The following is a 27587-nucleotide window of genomic DNA, read 5'->3' on the forward strand; positions in this document are numbered from 1 at the left end:
ACAGCCTTTCCATAATAGGCTGAGCTCCACTTGCCTCAGACCCCCCCAGTCCTGCAGGGCTGAACAGACAGCCAGAATTGTCACATTCACTCCAGAATTGGTTTGCTTTTTATTGTGTTTAATGCTGCTGAGCAATGCAGTAAAGGCAGCAGCTCCATCCTTTATAAACCTTTTTCCTGATACTGCCTCTTTCTTTTCCTGTTCCTTTTAAACTATATGATTACTTATATTCCCCTTATTTTCAGCTTTTACAGCTTCATTGCCTTACATTTATCCAGAACTCCCAAATCATCTATGTCCTAACCTCTGGGCTGGAACCAGTTCTAATCTTCTTTATTCCTTTCATTATAAATAACCTTTAGACAAAACCTTACATTTGATTTTTCAACATCTTGCTACAGACTTCTCAGGGACATCCCTGTTAGAAATTCCAAAAGCCAATTTTAGGAGTTACCATTCTGATAATTTGCTATATAACAAAGGGGTGAAATACCTACTGAAGCTCAGCTCATGGACCAATGTCAGATCTTCAGTGCACCTACTCTGCATCTCTGATTAACTTCATGTATACAAATATCATCTTTCATTCCAGATGATGATGCAATTCCTTCCCCTACTTCAGATTACACTTGTTCTTCTTTTATCACCACTTCTACACAAGAAATGCTCCCCTTTTCAGTTCTGTTGCCTACTCAATCCAAGGGGATTCAAGAATAAATTCAACAGCTCATTTCCTCTCTTATTTAGTAGCTCACTTTACATCCAGATAAGAAGGACAGGATTTGGAAGAAGAGTACCATGTTTGCAGAACATCCAGCTTCCTGGTTTGGAATTCAGATCTGCACCTGTGAATACTTTGATCCTGGTATCAGCTCATTGACTGAGATATAGGAAACATTTTCTTGTCCTCTTATAATAGGATTAGAAATTATATTAGAAATATGCAGCATTATTGCATGTACTTAGAACAGTCCATGGCTAGAAATAAACACTTTTTACCTAACATTCTCCAAAGTACCTAAGAGGTACAAAGAAAGCACCAATAGGGCTTCAACAGGTGAAGTTCAGGTTAGATATAAGGAGGAAGTTCTTTACCATGAGGGTGCTGAGACACTGGCACAGGGTGCCCAGAGAAGTGGTAAATGCCCCATCCCTGGCAGTGTTCAAGGCCGGGTTGGACAGAGCCCTGGATGACACGCTTTAATGTGAAGTGTCCCAGCCTATGGCAGGGGGTTGTAATTGCACGATCTTAAGGTCCTTTCCAACCCAAACCACTCTGTGATTCTATAATTTAAGATTTCTGGTATTCAGGATTTCATTTGTGAACATACAAATAACAATCAAGTGTACTTTGCTGGATGAAGAAGGATATTTGATATCCCCCATATGTCTCAGAGATACCATCATCTCTGGAGCGGTTATGGAGTCTCCTGTTCTGTACTGGACCATTAATGCTCCCTATAGATGAGAAGCAAGCCAAGTTCCTCCTGCACATCTGTGCCACTGTCATATCCCCAGGAGGAATCCAGGGCCTTTCTAACACACAAGTACATGGCTTTAGCAACCAGTTCAAAGCAAGTAAGTCTTTAAATGTCAGAGGACAGTATTCACAAGTGCCTAAAACAAAATGAATCCAAAACCGAGGAGTATCACAAATGACAGTAACTGAGGATAACTGCCACCTGTTTAACACACCAAAGGTGGGCTCCTGCAAACCAGACTCGTGTTATCTTCAGGGGACACATCTCATCTGGGCAGGAAAGAAAAACAACTGGGTGACAGTCACAACTGTTAATTCAACCGGCTCAGGGGCTTTAAATGCCAGTGACAGCTACTGGGAGCAAAAAGAGTATACGCTGAATTCAGTTTAATGGGTGTCCTAAATAGCTTCAGATTTCTGCCACCACTTAAGGTGACAAAGTCAACACACGAGTTTGTAACAGGACAGAGGAGCATCCTCCACATGGAGAAATGCCACTTCCATTTCATTTGCTCCTGCCCTGCTTTTCCCTTGAGAAGAACAGCAGATGAACCGAGGGGAAATGAAGCAAGTTTACAACAGAGCAGGCTTGCAAAGCACTGCAGGATCATCTCACATCATCACAGCACAGAAATACTGAATCCCATTACTCTGCCAGCAGCAAGAGGCAGACCTCGCACACAGTTATCAAGGGCACCTTCACTTAACACACTGTTACTTCCAGGTTTGTCTGCTCTTTTGCATTGATTTTACCTAAAAGAAGTATTTCAGGGAAAAAAAGAACAACTGTCAACTTGTTTTTACTGGAGAAGCCCAGTCTTGCAGTACAAAGTATTTACTTATTCATTCCCAAACAGAACTAGCTACAGGGAAATGATTTAAGCCTCAGTGAATCACAGGCATCATTTATGATCTTTTTCCATATGCTGTCCGAGCCTTTATTGTTTATTCAGCTTCGGATGCTTTGTTTATCTACTGATAGTTTTGAGAGGTTCCTGTTGTGGTTTGTTAAACAACCTGGAACTGGGTTACTGCTGGCATCGGCAGGGGCTCTGCCTCATTGAATCCACAGACTCACGGCTCCAAATCCGCCAGTGCACTCAGGTCACAAAGCTGACACTGTTTGCGCTTCTATGTAAAACTTCGAAACGCCTGAAGGACCCCACACACATCAGACACTTGTCTGAGCCTCCACTGCCATGATGCAGTCCACACTCAATATGTTTTTCTACAGAATTCAACAGAATCAGGTCGATCTCATTAAACAGATTAACAAGTTATCCACAGGCTGCCAGTGAGAATACACCAGCGGTGAAACTACTGTCCGGAGTGTCCAAGGCTGGGTTAGACAGAGCCTCGGGTGACATGGTCTAGCGTGAGGTGTCCCTGCCTGTGGCAGGGAGTTGGAACTGGATGAACTTAAGGTCCTTTCCTGCCCAAACCTACGGTTCTACGATTCAGCCCCTCATGGTGTGGTTGCAGCCATCATTATTGTCATGGACCAGCTACTTGTGGTACACAGTGCTCTGGAATGAAAGTCAATCTATGTAGGTGGGTATGTTGGACATCCTGAGTCACAGCACAGGTAGTGCCCTGTGGGTATGAAATGAGGAACATTTTAATGTATGAGTAGTTAAGTATAACCATTTGAAGTACAAATATAGGTTTGATCAAAGCTCAAACAGTTTTAAAAAGATCCCTGTCTGTCCTATCATACTGTTCTCAGGGTTCTCTGGCTTTGAAGCTCTCTTTTTCCAATTTGTCTTGTAAAACCTAAGCCAGGCTCCAGCTTTGCACTGGCACAGGAACCCAGCTGCATTTATGTCAACATAAAAGGAGTGTTTCCCTTAAATGCTCCTCACTGGGTTTCAAGGTAAACGTGCTCCTTTACAATCTGAACCTGCACAACCATGAACAGATCATGTACTACCTCTAGCACAGGTCACTGCACAATGAAACCTCATGGCAGCAAAGAAGGAACCAGGAGCCATGCCAGCAGGTGAGCTGCTGTCCTAGCAGGTACCTGGCAGTTGAATGAGACTATAAAGTCTGACTCCATTCATTTAATTGGAGATTGAGCTGTAAAGAAGCAGCAATACAAGGAAACCTGCAACCGCTGCAGCAGTCTCCAGCCCCTTGGTTCAGCTGATGTAAGTCACCACTGGTTTCATGATTCCTGAAGCTAAAACAATGAGAGCAGAGGTGCCAATAGAGCTCAGCTCCATCTCACCGCCCAAGAGGGGGTTGAGCATCACTCCCAACTCCATTCTGCTCTGCTGAAACCTCACTTGAGGTCTTCAGGACATATTTTTATCTAAAGCACAGGGGTCCCATGGCAAATGGCTGCATTTGCTACAACATACAGGAGACAAATCTAGCTCCCCATGAAAGAAAACAACAAACTTACCACCAGAGAATTACTTGCAGTACATTTATCCTAATCTCTCAACACACAAATGTTCCCTGTGACTTGAGGCAGATTGTTCGGTGGCAAGAGATACAAACTGTCAGGCACCAGCAAAAGGCAATTAGTAAATCACTGTCTCTTTTGTAATCACTGATGAAATCTCTATTTTTTTATCCCCTATTGCTCACTTCCCCCAAACATCACCTGGAAAATGAATGCGATTAATTATATTAGCTAGCGCTTTGAAAACAGAATGGCTTTTCATTTACATTCCTGGCAGAGATTCAGGAAGCCTGCACTACTGCACCGGTGACTGACTGCGCCTGCAGTTACACCAGGATCCTGAAGAAATACAACTTAAGTAATGTTCATGATGGGATTTTTAGAGCTAAGTACTTTGCACTGTTAAATGTTCTGAAGTAATACTGCAGTGAAAAGACTATGTATGGAAAAAGAGTTTACTGTGTGGTTACAGAAGCTAGAACCGTTTCACAGAATCCCAGACTGGTTTGCATTGAAGACACCTTAAAGCTCCTCCAGCTCCAACCCCTGCCATGGGCAGGGACACCTTCCACTAGAGCAGCTTGCTCCAAGCCCCTGTGTCCAACCTGGCCTTGAGCACTGCCAGGGATGGGGCAGCCACAGCTTCTCTGGGCACCCTGTGCCAGCACCTCCTTCACTTTTCCTTCACTTCTGTACAAAGCATTTACTTCTAGGAAATCAAAAAGTAGCTGAATTCTTTTACATACTGAACTCACTACTGAAGATGTAGATACCTTCAGCTTCACAGTTTTCACCTATGGAACACTGATCCATCTAGGTCAGCCACAGCTCTGCTGGTCTGAAGTGACTGCATAGCTTATATCTGTGTACAGGGATGCGCTGATTTCACTTTGGTACGGGTGCAGCCGGGGCCATGGCAGCACTGCTGTACTGCCTTCCCAACAGAAGCTGACAGTAACAAACACAACAGAAAATGTTATATTGTCCCAGATAACATGGGTTTTGTGGCAAACTTCCAAGAAAGACAATAAATTAAGGCAACAGGGATTGTACATATGTTTTTGAAACATAATTGGTTTGTAAAAGCGTAATTATTTATGGTGATATAAATAGCAAGGAAAAAGGGCAGACTGGTGTTTGGAGCTCAGGCTGCAGAATGGGGTAATGGCAGAACACACATTTAGTTGTAAACTGGGTACACATTCTACAGCCCTGTAATCATCCTACTGCAGAATTACACCTCTACCATGAGTGCACAAGAGGGCTCAGCAGTGGTCCAAGCACACCAGCAGAGGCACAAAAGGGAAGAGCTGCAACCCTTAACCAAGGAGACATGCACACAGTCAACGAATTTCCAGGGGTGTGTGTAAACTGAAGGGAAAGACTTAGTCACTGCCCTAAAAACACCTGTTAAATAAAGTATGGCATTGGCTCTAGGGCTGACAGGCTTTCATCACTTTCTCTAAGTTCAAGAAGATGTATGAGAGTACATGCATCAAATACACAGCACAGTGCAGAACATTTGCCATAGCCCACTGAATTCTCTATAGGCTATTCCACTGTACATTTATGATACAGGCTGCTCAAGTTTTCAGATCTGAACTTCATTTGAGAAAGCTTTAAATGTATTTACCATCAAGTGAGATAATACTTATTGCCTTCGCTTTTGGAATAATGGAAAGTGTTCAGGAATAGCAGGTGGGAGGGTGAAGTCTGCTGTCTCAAGAGCTAAAGAAGAAAAGGGTAAGCACAGGGACACAGGGTAACTAAAAAGCCCTAGTGCTGGTCACAGCCCTTGAATTAAAAGTAGCAGGGGAGAATCACTGAGCTATCAATCTGAGCAAAGATGCGTTTCAGGTGGAAATGGTGGCTTCTCTTTTCCCACAGAAGAGGGAGATGGAGAGAAGACCTTAGGAAGGACGTAATTCAGTGGTTTATTTTTAATACAGAAGGCACGAACTCTATTTCGGAGGGAGGATGTTGACAATTCATCTATTTTTCACATTTCAGACAAAGAGGAAAAGAAATCTTAACACAGAGCTGATTGAATAAAAAAAGCTAAAATAACTCTCAGTGTATTACCTCTCCTAGAGCAGTGTCTGGATCCAAATGAGGAGTTCTGATCAGTTCCCTCTTGTCTTTGAGCCAATATCAAGATTTTGGCTAAATGTTTTGATCTCTCTACTTATAGAGATGTCTAAGGGGGCTAAATATAACCTGGAATCTGCAGGCATAAGGTATACCACATTTAGCAGCAGGCCAGAGTAGATGCAAAGCTATAGTCTGAACCTGTGCCTGCCAGGATCTCACTACAGGTGATGAGAAACTCAGTTGTTTGATTTAAACCACATGTGTCAAGAAATTATAATATCTTAAGATGATATAATGGAGAGAAAGTTAATCTTTTTGTCCTAACTGACTGCACATTTGCAAATATGGACCTGCAGACAGAAGGCAGTCTGGAATGCAGGGAGCAGACATACTGAAGTTACCAACTGCATGTGTTCACAGCCTCCCAACCCTGGTGAGCAGTTTCAGTGCACTGCATGCTATGAGCCCCACCCTGTACTATCACACAGGTTATTTGCCTTTTCATCCTGTGTCTTCCTGAGGACAGCAGTGAAGTCTCTCAAGCACTGTAACGCTGACTCTTCTCTTGGAACAGCCATGGACTTCTGCTGTACATCTAAGAATATAGAACAAAATCCCTGTAACTGACTCCTGGACAGTTTTATCTTTCTGAAGACAGGCAGGTCTCCATCAAGCAGCCTGGACCACTACTGCATTGCAAGAAGATATATAAAGAGACAGAGCATACTGTTCACCAGTTCAATGAGCTCATCAGCAAGACGAGCTAAGATGGTAATCACAGCAAAGCTCTGTTTTCTCCAAAATATTTAGGACTTTGAAGTTACTGTGCATAGGTAACAGACATCCGCCAACACCATGCACCTCTCTAGGTTTCGGAGGAAGGCAGGGCTCACACCGGGGATGCACAGCAGGGATGGAAGCAGAGAGGGCAGACTCCAGTTAATGGAAGGTTTGGAGGGTCTGAGGCACTGCCTGCTGCTCTGAAAGGGATAGACATGAAACTATATTAACATACTAGCAAACTTCCTCCACCTGGGAACTGCAGGTTTAAGAGTGTAACAAATCCACCTCAGGGGAACATTAAAGAGCCCAAAACCTCTACATTATTGCAGATTTCATTTCTGAGGGAACTTCATATGACCACTGAAGCTCTGAGATACTTCCTTAAGTTACATTAAAAGTTGAAATACTGTGGGAGAAAAAAGTTTCTCTTCAACCACAGGCCTGAAGCACATGCTTGATCTTCCAACAAATGAACATCTTGAATAGAAGAGACTGTGCTTCAAGTTTTAAAAGGAATCAACGAAGACATCAGTCCTGTGATCTCACAAATCAGGCCAAACACTCACAATCCACCCTACCCAAACACTAAGACATCAGGGATGGAGAAAGCCCTGTATGCAACAGCTCTTACTTGTTTTACAGCGGGTTGCAGCTCATTTGGAGCACCACACTAATTAATACAACCAGAGGCAGACATTCCAGCCCTCCTCCAGCAGCACACATTAGCATCCACTGTCAAGAGACTCAATAAAGTTCAAAGCTTATCTTGCAGGCTGCACGCTCCCATGTTTGCTCAGAGCAGCAGCTGGGCAAGTGATCTCCCTTCTTCTCAAAGAGCAAAATTCAATTAGATCCGATCATCTTCTTGCCCTTGTAGAATTAAGATCGTGCTATGAAAACACACACATTATCTTCTGAAATCCTGTTTCTCACTTAAAGGCTGCAAGGCTGAGGAATCCTTTCTGTACAAGTTCAGCTGAGTTACACAGACTGTGCTTGGCCTCTTTTTCTGGCACTCTCGAGGAAACAGTTTTACAGATCTGTCTTTCAATGCACTTGAGGCTGTGAGGGACAGAATCCCGAGAGAAGAGGCCAAAGAAGAAACGAACAAAGGAGAAAAGGAAATGAACACAAGGTCTTGAGAAAAGACTCAGAACCAGTGCAGGAAGAGACACAGCAGTGAGTTCTGAAAGCTTTTTGGTTTGGTACTATGCAGAAACCCTTTTAAGTAAAAGAGGAAATCTTAGCTCCTAGGCAAAGAAAGACAAGGAACATGGATGTTATATGAGAAGAGCAGCTGAGAGAATAAAGATAAAGAAATAAAAATGTAGGAAACAGGACTGTTTGGACTTGAAAGCTGGACTGAAGAAAACATTTATGGCTGGTGAACAGCACGGAGGGTGAAGTTTCAGTTCAGATATCACAGTGATGCCAGATGCTGTGTGAAAATCAAACAAACACATAAGAGTGGATGGAGTTCAAAGGGGACCATACAAACGAGCTCCTACATTTAAAGTCTAGTTTCTAGAGCTAAATCACTGCACACCAAGCTGTGAGGTCAGTTGGCACACATGCACTTGAACAAGCTTATCAAATTGTGTCCCCATTAAATTCCCATGCTGCAGCAATTAGCCACACTCCAGAAGACCATCCTATGCAATCTGTTCTAGATGAACAGCTAATGAGAACTAAGCTAAACCACTTCATTCTGGTTATGATTCCTCCTTTGAATATTCCCATAACTATGATGCTAAACAACTTAAACCTATAAAACTGAAAGGGGAGAAGGCATTTATCTAGTAGAGACAGATGGAGTAGTAAAAGTGGCCATGAGATAGCACAGTGATATCCAGGACACATCTTCAGTGCACTGCATTTAGCAAGAATTTAGTGTATAGGTGGGGGGTGGTGGTTGTTTGTTTGCTTTGGGTTTAAGTACCTTGATTATATCCCAGTTAGGCTGGAGGTGAGAGAGATGTGATTTGGGTTTTATTGCCAACATTCTTCACAGCTTGAGCTTCACTACCATAACCAGAGCAGATTATAAATGAACATGGTATTGCAGGAGGAAAGAAATGCAAAAAAGTCGCATACAGATAGAAAACAAAATGGGGATGAGTGAAAAGGAATTTTTAAAGTGTTTATATTTTCATGTGGTATTTGAATGGTGAGGAGTTAAGCCTGAGTTTATGGTGCAGACTGACTCATGAGGAGGTGTTGCTAACAGTTATCCTGTGAAGATGTTCAGCACACTCACTGGGGTGCAAAAGATGTGTGATATAAAAGTGAATTAAAAAATGGAAGCACTTCATAAACTTTCAGTACATAAAACGTTTGTTCTAGAGCATCTTAAAATTAAGCCAACAGCTCTTGGACACGGGAGCTGTGTTGTGGGTTTCCTGCTCTGCTTTCCTTAAAATATCCTTCTGACCAACACATTTCTTTGTTACCACCCCTCACGCTTGCACTATCAGTAAACCCAAGCACAAGAGCAGAAGAAACTGCTGCCATGATTGGAAACAGAAACCCTCTCTCTAGTGCTGGCAAAGCAGCTTCGCTCTGTTTGTACAATGCCCACCCTGAAGAACCAAGTCTCAGTACTGCAAATAAGGGCTTGACACCTCTGTATTCATAGCCACTATCCTATCAAAAGGCAAGCATTTCTCAAGGTAACAGCGGGCCCAAAGGGCTGTGTTACAGCCTGAGATGTCTCAATTCCCTGTGAGCTCCCTGGGACTTGGCTGGTGCCATTTTTACTGCAGCTGTTCATTCTTTTGAGAGTTCACATCATGAAACATGACAGTGAGAAAGAGACGAGAACGCAGTGAATGCAGCTTTTCATTTGAAAAGCTCCTCAAACACATACAATTGCTTTATTCTGCTTAATTTTCAACATTCATAAACATAATTGCATTTATTTTTCTAGTCAATACTGAAAACAAGGGATAATTTGTAATATTACAGCTTTTATCTCAAAGGAATATAACCCCAACAGTTCTCACTCCCTTCTAAAAGAGGTGAATGCTACAAAGCAGGTTGGATTGCCAAGGCAGGAGATGCACACAATTATTTTTCCCCGTGAGAATATATTAATATTGTAGCTATCCATTTCCTTTTGTACATACATAAATGACTTTTGGAAAACAGACTTACTTAAAGCCAGTATTTTAATTGTGCCAAATTACATGCACTAAAAATCAAATATGGGAGTAGCAAATGCTAATATATCCTAAGCATAAAAAAAAAAACAAAACAGAACTCTTTCTCTCCTCCACAAATTGCCAATAGCAGCAGCTCTCAGTGGAACCAGTGAACAGAGATTGTTACTACCATTCCATCCAAACAATCTGCATCCTTCTAAGTATGTTAAGCATGTGGCAGTGTGCGCTCGCAGCCCAGAACCCAGAAAGCCAACCATATCCTGGGCTGCATCAAAAGGAGCATGACCAGCTGCTCCAAGAAGGTGATCCTGCCCCTTTATTCTGCTCTTGTGAGACCTCACTTGGAGTATTGTGTGCAGTTCTGGGTCCTCAACATAAAAAGGACATGGAACTGTTGGAACAAGTCCAGAGGAGGCCACAAGGATGATCAGGGGACTGGAGCACCTCCTGTATGAAGACAGCCTGAGAAAGTTGGGGCTGTTCAGCCTGGAGAAGAGAAGGCTGCGTGGAGACCTCATAGCAGCCTTCCAATATCTGAAGAGGGGGTACAGGGATGCTGGGGATGGACTCTTCATTAGGGACTCTAGTGATAGGACAAGGGGTAATGGGTTAAAACTTAAACAGCGGAAGTTTAGATTGGATATAAAGAGGAAATTCTTTACTGTAAGGGTGCTGAGGCACTGGAATGGGTTGTCCAGGGAGGTTGTGAATGCTCCATCCCTGGCAGTGTTCAAGGCCAGGTTGGACAAAGCCTTGGGTGGCATGGTTTAGTGTGAGGTGTCCCTGCCCATGGCATGGGGGTTGGTACTAGATGATCTTAAGGTCCTTTCCAACCCTAACTATTCTGTGATTCTATGTTCACATAGAAGTATGTGAAAATCCAGACTTAGTATGCTCCTCATTATGAATCCCCACCCTGTTCATTTGAAGCTGCTGAAAAGACTTGCAGTTAATTTTTACTCTACACTTAATCAGGCCTATGGTAAAGAAACAGCATTAAATGATTCTTAACACTGGAACTTAAGATACTTTGCTACAGCTCTGTACTCGGGTGCTGAGAGTCTGTTAAGAGGTATGACAGCTTTCTGACAGAAGTCAAAAGAGAAGAAAGTAAGAAAGGAGAAAGACAAGGGCAAAAGAAGACAAATGAGAAAGAAAGTAGAGCATTATCCAGACAATCCACTGCAGTACAGAGTCTGTGTAAAAGATTACACCCAGTTCCCACTGAATTTAACATCTAAGCAATAAAGAAGATGCACCCAATGGAGAGGAGGTTCACAGGCTGGGAAAACAAAAATATCAATTCTGTACACTTAAAATTTCCCTTGTGGAAGGTTGTGACAAACACCTCAGCTCTCACCAGAGCTCCAGTATTCCTGAAACACGTCCCTACTTTAGACACTGCTCTGGTCCTTATCCACCTGCTTCACAGTCATTAATTTTGTTATCCCATCTTTCCCAGAAAGACCTTTCCCATTCCTCATCCTACCCACCAACCTTGTTTACCCTGTTCTTCCTCCAGCACACTTTTCTTGCTCAGGATTTTCTCATTATCCATGTGATTCTTACTACACGTATTAAATTATCCATGTGACCCTTACTACAGAAAGAATCTCCACAGAAATAAGTACTTGAAAGATCTTAGGCAAAGCTTGCTTTGTATCTTAGCTTTATTTCAATGCAACCATGTTTATTTCAACAGAAGTTCAACTTGACCTCATCTACTTCAAAGAAACCTCTCTTCCTTCCATCCCCCAACTCCTGCCGCCTTTAAAGTTTTCCATGAGAAATGGTTTTCCATTGGTGTGGACATACAATTCCCTAACTTGGCTTTCCAATAAAAAACAGTTTTAACACATTTGGCCTCAGGACAGCATGTCCTAATCGAGTTCAAAACGCTAGATTACAAAAAACATAGGCTGTGTGCTACGATGATAACAGGCATCATCTCCTGCTTGAGCCAAGAGATGCTGAGGGAATTATGCTTCAGTACTCAAAACTATGGAGGTAAAAACACATACCAACAGTGGCTCTCTTGTCCTTCCCGCCTGTGTGATGCTGAATGATGTTGCAGCAGGGCTTTAAAAGTGTCTTGGTCTCACTAATGGCGATAATGGAAAGGTTCTGACATTCACCAACAGATCTGTTTCTGACAGCTTTCACAGAAAAGGATCACAAATAGACTGACAAGAGTTCAAAAGTACCATTTAACACATCAAGGTGCAGTAACTACATGTATTCCCTACAGACAGCAATCTCTTCAAGGTCATTAAAAGGCCTCCCTAGAAGAGATTCTTTCAGATTCCTTTGATAAGGTTTCTTTATACCAAGGCCATTCAGAGAAGGCTACGTATCCTTGCTAAGCTGGATTTCAGAACCAACACACCATCTGCATCTAAGTGGAAGTATGCTTCTGCTAACCTCTCTCAATAGCACCGAGGAGAAATTCTATCTCACCTTTACAATAGGAATAAGAAAGTATTAAACCCAGATGTGCTTTCAGTTCAGTAGAAGGTCTTTGAGGGGTAAATGTTCTTAATGAAATCACTCCTCTTGCACCTTACATCATGGAATAGCTAGCTACCTATTTGCCTTTTAAGTGTGATGGTCTTAATTTACAGGTCTGCGATTCCACATGTACTTGGATCAAACGGTCCTTCACTTTTTCTAGTCCATCCAGAACTAGTACGCCTAATCACAGAAGAAAGATTCTACTTGGTGCTGGAACACAGGGACACATGACAGAAAGCAAGTAATTTGTAAGACTCGTTCTTAAGACTAACTGCTTTAAGTTGTTACCTTCCTGAAACCAGTTCTACACAAAAGAAGTTCACGGTCATCATCGCTGCCTTTCCCTACCTGCAGCAGGTGAACTGTATACTAATGCAGGCATGACTTAGTTCCTGACAGCCCAGAACTGCTGGGAGATAGTCAAAAACTATGGGTGACAACACATTCATCTGAGGACAGCCAAATCCTAATGCTGGGCTTCCAGAAACCATTACAGTACCAGTTATAGCAATGGCTTTGGGGGACTTAGTGGATAGAGAAGAGGGAGCAACCGAAGGCCAGAGTGCAGAAGTTCCCTCTACTTGCTTGCAAGGTTGCTTCACTCCCAAAGCTATATCCACAAATAGGCCAAAATAGTCCACTTCCCTGAGAGTCTAAACATTGCATGCATATCCACTCAAATCCAGGAAATGAAGCAATCAACCCCCAAACTCAGGTTAGCATAAAACAAGGATGAAATTCTGCAAACGGGGAAAAACTATTTACAACTGCAGCTATTAAAAAGAACCCCAAAACGCAGCCATGAAGCTGCACAGTAAACAACACAACAAAAATACACTGAGGAAAGCTCCCAGAGATCCCTTTCTGTGCTTAAAACCTGAGAAATGCCTTTGAGTGCATCACCGAGCCCCAGACGAACATATTTACTTGTATGGATGTGAAAGAGTGGGGAGAAATGTATTTGACTCACTCTTAGCAGTTCTGGAGAAAAATGATACCCAGACAGCTGAACCAAATCTCTTTCTCCCTCCTAGACAAAACTGGATCATGATTCATCATATATACACAGTTGAATTATAATTTATGCCTTTAACAAGTTCTTTTGTGTGTTTTCTTGTAAGCAAGAATTAATACACTCAGACACAGGCAAATGTTAATTTTACTGCACTGCCTTTCAGATTTACAAATGTTGAGTCTAACTCCTCTTGGCATTTGTTCCAGCCTGAAGGGAAAAAAGACCAATGTGTGACCTATGCACAGAGGTTCTCTGTTTTCTGCAGAGGATAACACTAACTTCACATCAGTGATCTCCTGAACAAAAGGATCCTGCTCATCTTTGGCGTGGGCAGAGATGGACGATTATCACCTTCCTCTAGGAAAGCTGTTCCCTAATTATTCATTCCTGCTGTAACTCCACAAAGCCAGGAAGGTGACACAGGAAAGCATTTGGCCTATTAGGCTAACATAAAACTTCACTCAGTTCAGTGGAGTCCAAGTAGAATTCAGCCATCTGGTATTCATACGTACATCATGTCTATGATGTTTGCCCACTAAATGAGTAGTTCACGAAGCAACACTAATGATGATAATAACCCTTCTGCTCTTTACGGAAGAAGCTCAGAAAGCCCTCCAGTTACTGGAACAAAAGGCACACACCCACTCTGAAGCAGGAAGAGTCCTCATTCCTCCTCTCTGCTGCAGGAGAGAAGAAAGGAATTCTGCTACAAGCTCTCCGGGAGGTGATGCAATGCATTCAAGGGAAGTGATGAGTTGCACACACAGCTTGAGCTGTCTTCACTTCCCTAGGCCAGGCAAAGCACACTCAGGTAAGAAAGCACTCAGAACCCATTTGTGCCTTAACCTTGCCATCTATTACCTCAAAATGCTTCCCATTAAGAGCAGTCAGCACAGGCTCCTCCTCCAAGTTGATGAGGGAAGATTAGAGAGCAAATGCTGACTGCATCTCTGGAGGGTGAACCAAACCTGTCAGTGCCGCAAATGCCATGAACACTAATGGTGTAGTCAGCAGCCCTTTGGTAATATCCTGCCATAATCTCCTAAAGCACCATAAAAAAGCTCTGATCCTTTAGCTCAGTTGCAAACAGAGAAGCACAAGGACACTTGTGGCACTTCTGAGCCACTGCTTAGCATTAGCTGCCTGCTACTCGACAAGCTTTACACACACAGAATCCATGAAAATATGATCAGTGGCATTCCCCACATTTATATTGCATCTTCCAAACTAGGAGTTAGACGCTGCAAGCAAGTGTGGCTCTTAGAAGGTTAAAAATGGATTAATTTCTACCACAAAGACACCTTTGGTAAATAACAGATCCTGTTTCCCTTTGCAGAGAATGTGTGGGCTCTTTCTGGAATAAGCAAGCAAAGCCCATCAATTCTCACTCTGAATACTATAATTTGCTCATCCATAAATTCATAGTATCTAAACTGTTTCTTAGACAGAATGTCTACTTAGAAAGCAATTCAGCAAGAAACAGCATGATATGGATCATGGGTATAGATACAAATCTATGTATATACAAACACACACACACCCAAGTAAAGTAGTGCTTACACTAAGTGTGATTTACATACATGAAGGGGAAGCAGTCGGGCAGATGGAGCCAGATCTTCAGCCTCTGTGTGCTGGCTGTGTATCTGCTAACTTGGAACAGGGAAACTTCACAAAAGCAAGCCTGAGATTTACCAGTAAATCTAACACCAAGGAATGCTGTCGAGACAGGCACATGGCAGGATGGCTTTGTAGCAAGAGTAGAATCATATTTAATACAATTAAAAGTAGTTACTTCAGTCGAGTCAGCCCTGGTTAAGTCTCCATTGGAGTTCATTTGCAAGTGATGGTGAAATCCTTTGAATGTGCAAATATTAAATGCTTTATTAATATTATTCTTGCAACTGCTGCAGGAACAGGCAGGGCCAAATCCTTGGAACACTGCAAGCCTGTAACATGACAAGTAAGGCCAGTACTTTTGCCTGGCTAGCTTTAACACATTTCCTTGTTGTACCAACCAAGCATCGGCCTTAAAAATACAGAAAAGCTCAGGCCCTCCTCTGCCACTGAGGAAATCATTTCTGTGATCTGTGAGAAACGTGCTCATTTCTAAAAGAACTTATTAGGGACAAAGTCAATGGATCAAAGAAAACAGTGCTGGGCGCATGACCACAGCCAGAGGTGCACCTTTATACCCGTACACAAGCTTTTTATCCATTCCATATTGCAGCAGCCGAATACACAGTCATTGTTACCCCCAGAATAGGGAGGAATTACTTCAATTGCTTCTCCAAAGGGATTTCCATAATTCCACCCTGGTCTCCTCCTTTTGGCGCATGCTCTCTGCCTCCTGGTGGTCATCTCGGGGGTCTTTGGGGATGAAGTAAGACATCTTCCTCTAAGGTGAACCTTCCACCCTGGGTCTTGAGCCAGTTCTGACCAGTCCTGTGGGTGTTAGTTCTTTCAGTTTCTTTCACTGATATTACATTACAGGATGGTCATGTTTGATAAGCCTTTATCTTGTGCAGGCCACATATGCTTGGCAAAAGCAAGATTTCATTAACCCTTTATTACCTCTCACAGATCCAACATAAACTAAACAGCCAAGTCCATCACACATCACCCAACATCAGCACATAAAGACTGAGTATTTACAGAAAAAGGGCAATGAAAACTGTGAGATGGAAACAAAGAGGTGCAGGGGAAATCTACCGGCTGTACTCTGAACTTCTATAACTGGATTTCTCCGAATCAATTTGGCGACCCAGATGGGACCCTCTCTGCTCGGCTGCAGGACCCGCTGAGGACAGGGCTCCCTAGGGCCCTCGGGAATTTTTCCCGGAGGGACCCCTCGACTCATTCGGATCGCTGCAGGAGCAGACAAGGACCATCTCATAAAAGGTATTCTTTTTTTTTGTATAGTTTGTAAGGTGCAGGGGGCACCTCGGTTTGGTAAATTGGTTTGGTAAATTGGTTTGGTAAATTGGTTTGATAAATTGGTTTGGTAAATTGGCTTGGTAAGCGTACGCATGGTTTGGAAGCCTTCCGTAAATCGAGATAAGAAATCTCGTAGGTAAAGGCGTATACCCGGCTGCTAGCGTCCGTTCGGTATACACCCACAAGAAGCAGGGGGCTTCTTGTGGTTTGGGTCCTGCAAGACGCAGGGGGTGTCTTGCAGAAAAAGGTTTTGGATTTTACTGGTATACACCCAAAGGAAGCAGGGGGCTTCTTGTGGTTTGGGTCTTGCAAGACGCAGGGGGTATCTTGCAGAAAAAGGTTTTGGATTTTACTTGTATTTGATTTATTTTGTGGCTTGTTATATTAAGGATTTTGGTCTTGTGGTTTTGGTATCAGTGACAGACTGTTATAACTAAGCAGGGGGTATCATCTTGTGATTTAGGTCCTACAAGACACAGGGGGGTGTCTTGTGGAAATGGTTTTGTGTCCAGTGTGCTATCAACAGCCCATAAGGGATTTTATTCAGTGATGCTGTCAGCGGGGGTCCCTGAATAGGTTAGTAGAATCACCCTCCGATACAGTGGGCTGTTCAGTATGGTTCCCACAGTGGGACGCAGACAGGCTGGTCGGACACAAGGGTCTCATCCTTCCTGGGACACTGACAGGCTGGTCAACTATAAAGGGTTCAAGGAAACCCCCCTATTAATGTTACAATATGGTCTGAGCTATAAGGGTTAGGAAGTACTGCTTTTGATTCTACTGGTATTCGCTTATTTTGTGGCTTGTTACAGTAATGATTTTGGTCTTGCGATTCTGGTACTGGTGACAGGATGTTATAACTGTGTTATTAACTGTTGTTTGTTTGGTTGAATTTAAGTCTCTGTCTTTGTCTCAAGTGTTGTAACTGTGGGGAGTATGTCTGGGGATCCCATCTGTGTGTGTGTGTGTGAATGTGAGATTGATAATGGAAAATCAGCAGAGTGAAGAGATCTTGAAAAAGAATCCTTTTGGGTGCATTTTGGCACACTGGAAAAAACTTGGAGGGTCTCCTGGGGGCTTGGTAAATAAGAAAATATTGGTAAAATATTGTAACCAATGGTGGCACTTTGTATACTTCGGAAGATCAGGAAAAATGGCCTAAAAATGGAACTCTGAACTATAATACATTGTTACAATTAATGTTGTTTTAAGGGGGCAAGGAAAATGGGATGAAGTAATGTATGCAGATACGTTTTTCACTTTAAGAAATCACACAGAGTGACAGACTGAATGCAAAATTAATATAGCTCCACCAGATTCCTTAATTTTGGCTTTGGAAAAGGACAGGGAAAAACTGAAAGTTACGCTGGAGATGCTCAGCCTCTGATATTGGGGAAAGATGTTTAAAGTTAAAAAACAGTAATCAGGAACATAAGGTGGAAAATCACGTACTACAGGTACCTCCGAGAGGAGCACCCTCTGCCTCTGTCCTATCTGATACTGATAAGGAGGAAGAGATTTCTGTCACTGGCAACAAGCGGCACATCCACATTCAGAGTTAAGAAGGGGTTAAACCAGAAGTGCCGTTGCAGAGGCAGGCATCTGCAGGCCCTGCAGAGCAGGGGGAGCTGCTGTGAGAAAAAGAAGAAAAAAAAAGGAAAACCAAGGGGGAAAGGAGGGGAGCTCGAGCAGCTCCAGTGTTTGAGCGTGGGAGGAGGGATGTCTGCAGGAGGTGGGGGAGTGGGCTCTTTTCTTCTGTGGGACCGGACCGGTGTGCGTGCTATGGGGGGTTTTGGACGCTGGAAGTGAGACTGCCTGGGGAGGGCAGTGCCATGGAGTGGCTCCGGTGACTGAACTGGAACTAAACTGACGGGGACCTGGGGAATCTACCCTAGCAGATCCAGTGGTTACATTAAGACTATGAACTAGGGGAAATAAAGTGGAATTTTAGTGGATACAGGAGTAACTTATTTGGTGTTAAATAAGAGAGAAAAGAATTCGTTACAGATGTGGGAGCTACTGGCCACCAAGGAAAAGAGGAAAAAAAAAAAAAAAAGGCATTCTTTTTGGAACCTTTAAAGTACAAATTGGGAAAACAAATTGGAATGCATAAATTTTTATGCATGCCAAATTCTCTAAAATCTTTGTTAGGGCGAGAAGCAACATTTAAAGAAGGCAAAATGGACTTCAGAGTTAAAAACAATTAATTGCAGTTTTGAGTTTAATTCAACAGAAAAGCAAAAAGGAGAACCTCCCTGAAATAGAAGAAATCCTTAATCAGGTGTATGTGGGAGTATGGGCACCTGAAGTTCCAGGTAAGGCGAAAAATGCTTTGCCTGTTATAGTGGAAATAAAAAGGGGGGCCTACCCAATTAGAATAAAACAGTATCCCTTAAAATTAGAAGATCAAAGGGAATAAAAAAAAAAAATTGATAAATTTTAAAATATAGATTATTAATTGAATAATAATCAAAAATGGTTTGCCGTCCTGGATTTAAAAGACACTTTCTTTTGCTTACCACTGGCCAAAGAAAGCCACAATTATTGGCTTTTAAATGGGAAAATCCTGACAGAGGAAGGGAAACTCAATTAACTTGGATAGTTTACATAAAGGGTTAAAAAAAACAAACAGTCCGGCAATTTTTGGAAATCAGCTAGCATGAGAACTAGAATCATGGAAGCCACCTACTCAAACAGGACTCTGTTACAATATGTGGATGACCTGTTAATTGCTACAGAAACAAAGGAAGAATGTATCAAGTGGACAGTGGAATTGTTAAATTTTCTGGGACTGAATGGTTATCGGGTATCCAGACAAAAGACCCAACTAACCCAAACCCAAGTTTCCTACCTAGGATATGAAATAACAGGAGGACAGAGAGAACTTGGAACTGCTAGAAAAGAAGCCATTTGCCAGACTCCAAGACCAGCGACCGTCAAGGAGCTCCGGACATCCCTGGGAATGACTGGATGGTGCAGATTTTGGATCCATGATTATGGTGTTCTGGTAAGACCACTATATGAACTGTTGAAAGGAAACTCTCCCTCTTTAGAATGGACTGATACAGCAGAAGGGGTTTTTAGAAATTTAAAAACAGAGCTAATGAGAACTGCAGCTCTGTGACTCCTGGATGTGACTAAATCCTTTTGGCTATATTCCTGTGAAGAGCAAGGAATAGCTTTGGGGGTCCTTGCTCAAAAACTAGGACCCTACAGAAGGGCAGTGGCCTATTTTTCAAAACAGCTGGATGAAGTGAGCAAAGGATGGCCCAGATGCCTAAAAGCTATGGCAGCAGTTATCACAAATATTAAAGAGGCTTGCAAATTTACTTTGGGACAAAAGATTACTGTACTAGTGTCCCATGTGGTATCAGTAGTCCTGGAGCAGAAAGGAGGTTATCTCCTTCACGTTTTTTTAAATACCAGGCCACTATTGTAGAACAGGATAATACAGAAATTGCGGTCACTAACGTTGTGAATCCAGCATCCTTTTGCAGGAACAATCGACAGAACCACTAACAAAAGACTGCTTGACCACCATAGAGACTGTATATTCGAGCCGACCAGACTTGAAAGAAAGACCTCTGGAAGATGCTGATTCTTGGTTTACTGATGGTAGTAGCTTCATGAAAAATGGTAAATGAAAGGCAGGATATGCCATTACCACCACTTCACAGGGAAAAAAAAAAAAAAATAAAAAAAAATCTAAACCTTCACCTGGTAACACCTCTGCCCAGAAGTCAAAAATAATAGCATTAATAAGAGCCCTGGAACTGGCTAAAGATAAAAGGATAAATATTAGGACTGATTCTAAATATGCATTTGGTGTGGTCCATGTCCATGGTGCTATCTGGAAAGAATGTGGACCTTTGAACACACAAGGGAAACAGGTTAACCATGCTACAGAAATTCTACAATTACTGGAAGCTGTTCAGCTACCTGAGGAAGTAGCTGTTATGTACTGTAAAGGGCATCAACAAGGTGGCTCTGATCAAGAAATTGGAAATAATTTGGCCAATTTTGAAGCCAAACGAGCAGCTGAACAATTTCAAATCATGTCCTTAATCCCTGACGGCAAACTACCAATTGAAAAATCTAAACCTAGATATTCAAAAGAGGATAGAAAATTGATTGAGAATATAAAGGGACAGGAAAATAGAGGGTTGGGCTCAAATACCTGGTGGGCGAATTGTAATCCCCTATAACCAGCTCTGGATGTTAGCTCAGGAAGAACATAATAAAACTCATTGGGGTAGCAACTCTTTGCATAAATATTTAGACAAACAAATCTATACACCACAGTTCAATTAGTGACAAAACAATGTCAGCTATGTCTTAAGAATAATCCTAAGACTGAAAATAGAAATCAAACTGGGACAATTGGGAGAGGAAGTTATCCGGACAGCAGTGGCAGATAGATTTTTCTGAATTACCAAAAAAAAAAAAAAAAAGGGTGGTTATCGATATTTATGGGTGTTAACGGATACTTTTTCAGGCTGGCCAGAAGCATTCCCTTACAGAATAAATAATGCAAAACAAGTGATTAAAATATTATTTAACAAGATAATAAGATCATTTTGGGGTACCAGAGGCAATTTCTTCTGACCGAGACTCGCACTTTAGTGCAAAATTGTTACAAGAAATTAGGAAAAAATTAGAAACTGATTGGCAACTGCATGTTCCATATAGGCCTTAGGCCAGTGGGCAAGTAGAAAAGACGAACCATCTGATTAAACAACAAATTAGTAAAATATGTCAGGAAACAAATTTATATTGGTACCAGGCATTACCACTGGCTTTATTAAGAATTCGAACTAGACCCCGGTCAAAAGAAGAGGTTAGCCCATTTGAGATTTTGTATGGAAGACCGTATCAGTCCCAGTTTAAAGGAGAAAGTCTTCAGGAAGTGGGAGAAGGCTATCTCCAACAGTTTCTGATCAATCTGGAAAAACAATTGGAGGAGATAATAGGGAAAAGAGCAAGAGGTTTGGATTATCCAATTCACCCTTTCAGATCTGGAGACTGGGTTTATGTTAAGAATTTTTCAGGAGATCCTCTACAGGAGAAGTGGAGCGGACTGTACCAGATATTATTGATCACCTTTACAGCAGTGAAGATAAAGTAACAACCTGCTTGGGCACATTATTCAAGAATAAAGAAAGCACCAGAGCCAGAGAAGACAGGGTGGATCGAACCTTCAGTACCCTTGCGTATGAAATTGTGTCGGTCATAATTTGGACTCATATGATAACTGGCGCACAAGCTTGGGACCAGAATTTATACCTGAAATTAGTGCAGAATGTTACTAATATTTTCATCATAATGACTGTTGGGTGTGTGCACAGTTGCCTAAATCAGGAGAAAGCCTGGATCTCCCATTAATTGGAGTTCCAATTCCTAACACTGTCTCATGGACAAATTTGTGGGTGAACACTAGCGATCTGTATTCGAAGGAAAGGTTAACATTTGAAATAGTTAATCCTAACCCAGGTAATAAATACTACACCTGTGCACAAAGGGGTATTACATCAGAAACCAGAGTAGGAGATCAGGCTTGTTTAAATGCCACAGATGTAGGTCACCATTCAAATTACAATCATACAATTAACAATTAACATAGATGGTATCGTAGTTCAGTGATGGCCTGTTCCTAAAGGGAAAGGATGGTATTGGTTATGTGGAAAAATGCTTATAAGATTCTACCCCCAACTGGAAGGGGGCATGCACCTTAGGTGCTGTAATACCCAATTTTACTATTATCAACAGGTACCCTTCCAGGACCTGGATTAGAAGTTTTGCTGAACGAATTAATTGAGGGTTTAACTCTATTATTCAACAGCACAACTCATTTCACAGTTTTGTAAAAGGGCTAATTCCATCTTTGGCAGTAAGTGAATTAGAGAAGGCAATTGTAAATATCTCGGCAACCATAGAGGAAATGGAAAGTAAAAACATCGATATAATCCAGGCAGAACAAGAAATAACTAGCCTATCTAAGGTGATATTACAAAACTGAATGGCTCTAGACATGTTACTGGCATCACAAAGAGGGGTTTCTTCCATAATCAATGAAAGCTGTAGTTCCTATACAGACTAAAGTGGTGGAATTGAAACAGATCTGGAGGAAATTTGGAAACAAACTAAGATATTTCGTGAAATGGCCATGGATGGCACCTCCTGGGGCTTTGAAGAAACATGGAAAAAGTTAACTTCATGGTTACCCAATCTCTCCTGGTTGAGGCAACTGGTTGCAGGAATATTGGTGTTAATTATTTTAATATTGATTACTTGTGGTATGATACAATGTTCCCTCTGGTGTTGTAAACGGTCTATGATAAATTACGAAGAATGGAAACGGAATGAAACTAAGCACCAGGTAGAAACGGGATATTATTTCAAAAAGACTTTTGGTGGTAATGGTAATATATAAAATGTTGCAAAAGAATTTGCAAAAGGACAGAAAAAGGGGGGAATTTGAGACAAAGGGGCACAAAATCACAAAATGGGATATAGAAACTTTTATAAGAAGTTTTAAGTAATGTTAAGTTTGATGGCTTTGTAACAGCAGCAATGGAAAATTACTGGGGTGCAGGATACATAGAGAAAAAAAACAGAGTACAACTAGAGAACATACTAAGAATTCTCACAAGATAAATCGTTATAGTTGGCCTAGTTTTAAGAAAAACAGTCTAGAAGAACAGGACACAGGGATAAGGAGTATCTGGGAATGGCAGGTGTCCAGGATGGGCTACAGTTAAACTAACTGATAAGTAGGAGGATAGGAGGATTATTATGTCTCTGGTGCTAACGAACCAATTAAACTGGTATGAGCATCTACTGCGCGTGCTTCAAAGGCTGCCAGAAGTGATGAAGATTGTTGGAAGAAGTAACCGACCCTCAGAGACCACTACCACAATTCTGTACGCGAAGAGCATTGAATCCCTCCTTGGTCTAACACAAACTTAGGCAAACACCCCAAAAAGATCAGAAAGCAATGACTGAAAGCATAGGGTAGAGAAGGAACTGAGACACTGAATTAGGAAAGGTTAAAAGGACTAGGTCAGGTTCAGTCCTGCAAAGCAAAGACTTAACTGCATGCAACCATATAAAGAAGGTTATAAAAGAGACCAACAGCTGATTATTCTCCCTAGCCAAGGCCTGAACAAAAAACTACTAAGATGAAGCCATACAAAGGAAAATGAAGGACTGAGAAACTTTCTAATTCAAGCAGTGGAACAAGCAGCCCGAAGGCTGTTGACTACTCATCGCTGAGGGTATTCCGGCTTAAGTAAACACCCATCTGTTAAAGGATGTTCTGTTGTAATAGCTCCTGCAAGGCAGTGGAATGAGAGTCCCACTGAAGACTGAGGACGCAACACCTACAATTCACGTCTTTCATTAATTTCATCAATTAATTTCAGGTTTTGAAACATTTACTCAGAACAACAAACATCTGGTTCTTAATCCCCCAGTTAACGCTGCTTCCAGCCCTAAGGAATTAATCATAGAAATCATGGAAAACAGTTTATTTGCTAGCAATGGAGTAAGACAAATTGCCTACCAACGTCTACACTGCTAACAGAGCAGTGTAACTGTCCTTTTTTCCCTCCTTTTTTGACATTTTAATTTAAAAACTAGAGAGTAGAAAGTTGTCCCCAGACAGAGGCTTTGCAGCAGTGTGTCAGCAGAGGATTACACAGCACTGCAGACTCAGGCTCTCACTCATGGCACTGACCTGCGATCTCAGGATGAGAAGTACTGTAAAAAGGGCTGGATATTATCATTAGTATTCAGGAGGCCAGAACTCCATGGCTTGGTTCAATTCAAAGGGATCTTCTGAAAGCAGACACATTTGAGAGAAGAAAGGAGCTCTGCTGTGAAGGCAGGCGGGCTGCCCAGGCAGGGGCCAGGCCATGCTTCCTGCCACTGGCTCCCAGCAGGCTGCGCTGCAGACTTGCTTAGCACCATTGAACCAAACCAACTCCTGCTCCCGTTTTGTTTTCCCCACTTGCACAATGTAGTATTTTAACCTATTAACAACTACAAAAAAGTAATGGCAAGGTAATATTTAAGATGCCATACTGATAAAGAAAATCTAGATTACTTAGGGTATTCTCAGAACCCATGTGTTCTGGCACTCCTGTCTCCACTCTTCATGCCAAGAAGCTTTCCCAGCTACAGCTGGCCACCAGAAGATACTCATTCATAGAGACCCAGCCTGGTTTGTGTTGGAAGGGACCTTAAAGCTCACCCAGTTCCAACCCCTGCCACGGGCAGGGACCCCTTCCACTGGAGCAGCTTGCTCCAAGCCCCTGTGTCCAACCTGGCCTTGAGCACTGCCAGGAATGGGGCAGCCACAGCTTCTCTGGGCACCCTGTGCCAGTGCCTCAGCACCCTCACAGGGAAGAGCTTCTTCCCAACATCTATCTATTCCATGAACAGCTCTGTTGCCATCTCTTACACCCTGCAGCTCAATGGATTTACACCCCACTGCTTCCAGCTGCTGTGAAGAAATTAAACGCAATGGAAAGCCAACCTCCATAATCATTCCAGCACTCTGGCTTTGAAGATGTCCCTGCCTGTGGAACATGCTGTTCATCAGCTGATTCGCCCAGCTCTGACACTACATTAATTTTAAATAAACGTCTTTAATTCTTACAAAACAGGCTTTTCAATACATACCAAATACAAGCAACACGCATTACAATTCTGTGCAGCAGCCCAGACTCTCAATAATAGCTCCGAACGTCCCTGTTAGCTTCAGGGACTCTAATTGACCACTATAATTTACTTCAAGGTTAGTGTGATTTGGACAGCCCTTGAAAACGTGGTTTTGTTACTAGAGCCTTCTGTGCACTTTAGCTGCGGTCACGCTTTTTCTACCTACTGATTTCACATTTTGTGCTGTGTGAATACTCCTAAGACAAGACATCAATTAGTAACATGAGGATCCAAGTAATTTCTCTGTATGCTCCTTCAAATCTCTTCAGGTAATATTTCTTTATCAGCATATTCACACTGGCAGCTGCTTTACCTTTGCATCTTTCTACAACAAAACCCCGTTTCTTATTTGTTGTCTGGCCTTCACTAAATTTGCAGCTGCTCTAAGATCTTTGTATCATTTATTAGTGCTACTAGATACCATGAAGTGGGGGAAAACACCTCTAGCTAGTTTTAGAAGAAATAATTCTGAAAGCCTTGTTAAAAATTACATTTGTGCTTTGGGGTTTGGCTTGTTTGGCTTTTTTACCCTGCATTCCCGACTGTTGTTTCTCTACTTATTTCTCCATGGTTCCAGTGTACTTCAGACGATAACACATTTCCATACAGAGTCCTGAAAGACAGATCCTTTACCACTCAGAGTTGACAAGTATTGAACTCATCAAGCCCAAGCCATATAAGCCATCTCATTAATCCTTTGCTTTCCAAGTTGGATCAAAACTGCACGTGTTCCTATTCCTTCGGTTCACTCTGGTATCAGTTAATTCAAAGATCTGCTATGCGTCTCTAGCTAGATCTTCAGCAGGGCCAGGGAATAGGACACAAGGTAAGAGCTGAGATACTATGGAGATTAAATTGCCATGATTAAAAAGGAACAACATCCAGAACAATGAAATACCAGAAAGCTGCAACATTCCCAATTAATTGTGGGGATGCCACAGCCGAATCAAGTGGAACGAGGCTTTACATGCTCTGAAAGTTCCTGTTCTGAATAAGCTCCAATAATAAAACCACCCCACAACTTAACCATCCTTTAGTGATGGAGAAACTGCAGCTAGGCTGGTATCTTGTGTGCTTGTTTTCTACTGACAAAAAGCATACAGGGGTGAAGACTGGGCTGTCAGTCAGGGAGCTACTGTATCAGCTCTACATGGTAGCCTTAGCACGCAGCGAGCAATTACAAGTCTCTTACGCCGGTAATTACAGCCATAAGAATACCTCTTGAACAACACGACGTTCCGGTTCTGCCATGTAGCTCATGCTTCTCAGAGTGCAATGCACTAACTGTAACAAATACTTCCTTCTTAAGACTGAAATCAAAGCCTTAACTGGCTGGCCAAGTCTCTCTATCATTATTTCCATTAGAGGGGCTTGTGCTGCTGCTGTAGGTGGCAAGGAACACAAACAAACTTAGCGGGCTTTCTTAAGTTCTTTTTCACATGGGAACAAAGCATTCCACAGCATTTTTAAGGCTAGAGAACCGACTCCCACACATCATAATGGTGACTCCAGTGGGAAACAAAACTACTGAAAATCACCATTACTGTGAGCTCTTCAGAGAATATTCCTATCACGTGGAAGACTGATACTAGATGCTCTCAATATTTGTTAATAAATTAGACATTCTGGTAACTCTGTTGGAAATGGGTGGGTTTTGCACATGAAAATTTCAGTCTGAAATCCAAGCCAAATCAAGCACTAACTACTACAGCTCATTTTTTAGGAGTTTGTCTTTCTCAGAATTAGAATTCAAAGCTGTCAGTTAAGAGCTAAATGGTTACTGGAAGGTCCAATATTCCCAGGCATTACAACACTTTACTTTTTCTGACCTCTCAAACATGTCTCTCCCGGAAAAGCCAGCTTTGCGATCCTGAAACATGCAAAAAACTGGCCAAGCCTTAGAATGTTAGACCTGAAACACTGCCTCTCTGTTGAACACAGGATTAAAGTACAAATCAGCTGTGTAAAATGATTCAACAAACATATCAAATGGCAAATGTTGGGAAAAGACGCACATTTATGAACTCTATTGTCAAATTATTTTGAACACAAAAATCATCCTGGGTTCTGTTTTTTGGTACCCAGGCCCCGTACGCACCCATTTAGGGCTCAGAGCTGATTCTCTCAGAGAACTGTTGCTGGGGATTCTTACCAGTTGGGACAGCAGGATCCATCGTTGGCTTTTCCCAGGTATTGATCTGCTCCCAGGTAAATCCATTGGTTCCCAAGGCCACACTATAACCACAATTACTGTAGTGCTCATCAAACGAACAACCACCTAAAACCAAGAAAAACAAACACATTCCTGCATTATTTATCTCTCATTATGGCTGGTCAATTACTTAAATATTTTGTACCCAAGTTTACACAAGAGAAAAAAAAAACCAAAAATTATTATATTTCAGGCAGCAGAGGAGGTATTCAGAAAACATTTCTGCTCTTTACACACTTCGTATCCATTGGAAGCCTTTGTTTTCTTCC

General features: G+C 42.1%; 1 protein-coding gene across 9 annotated transcripts in view; it reads right to left on the reverse strand.

The window, feature by feature from the left end:
• PTPRT (protein tyrosine phosphatase receptor type T) overlaps positions 1 to 27380 on the reverse strand; it is a 548712-nt gene extending 521332 nt beyond the window's left edge. For all 9 annotated transcript variants that reach the window (XR_009728966.1, XM_061376782.1, XM_061376778.1 and 6 more), the window contains exon 1: positions 27259 to 27380. Coding sequence is in view for 8 of the 9 variants with exons in the window: in XM_061376782.1 (XP_061232766.1) it covers positions 27259 to 27280 (22 nt within the window). In the remaining variant the exon portion in view is untranslated. The remainder of the gene's footprint in view (positions 1 to 27258) is intronic.
• Between the last annotated feature and the right edge of the window lie 207 nt (positions 27381 to 27587).

Source organism: Neopsephotus bourkii, unplaced genomic scaffold (genome assembly GCF_033783945.1).
Source record: "Neopsephotus bourkii isolate Nb327-2 ecotype Australia unplaced genomic scaffold, CSIRO-AGI_Nbou_v1 NB_1737, whole genome shotgun sequence".
Classification (NCBI taxonomy): domain Eukaryota; kingdom Metazoa; phylum Chordata; class Aves; order Psittaciformes; family Psittacidae; genus Neopsephotus; species Neopsephotus bourkii.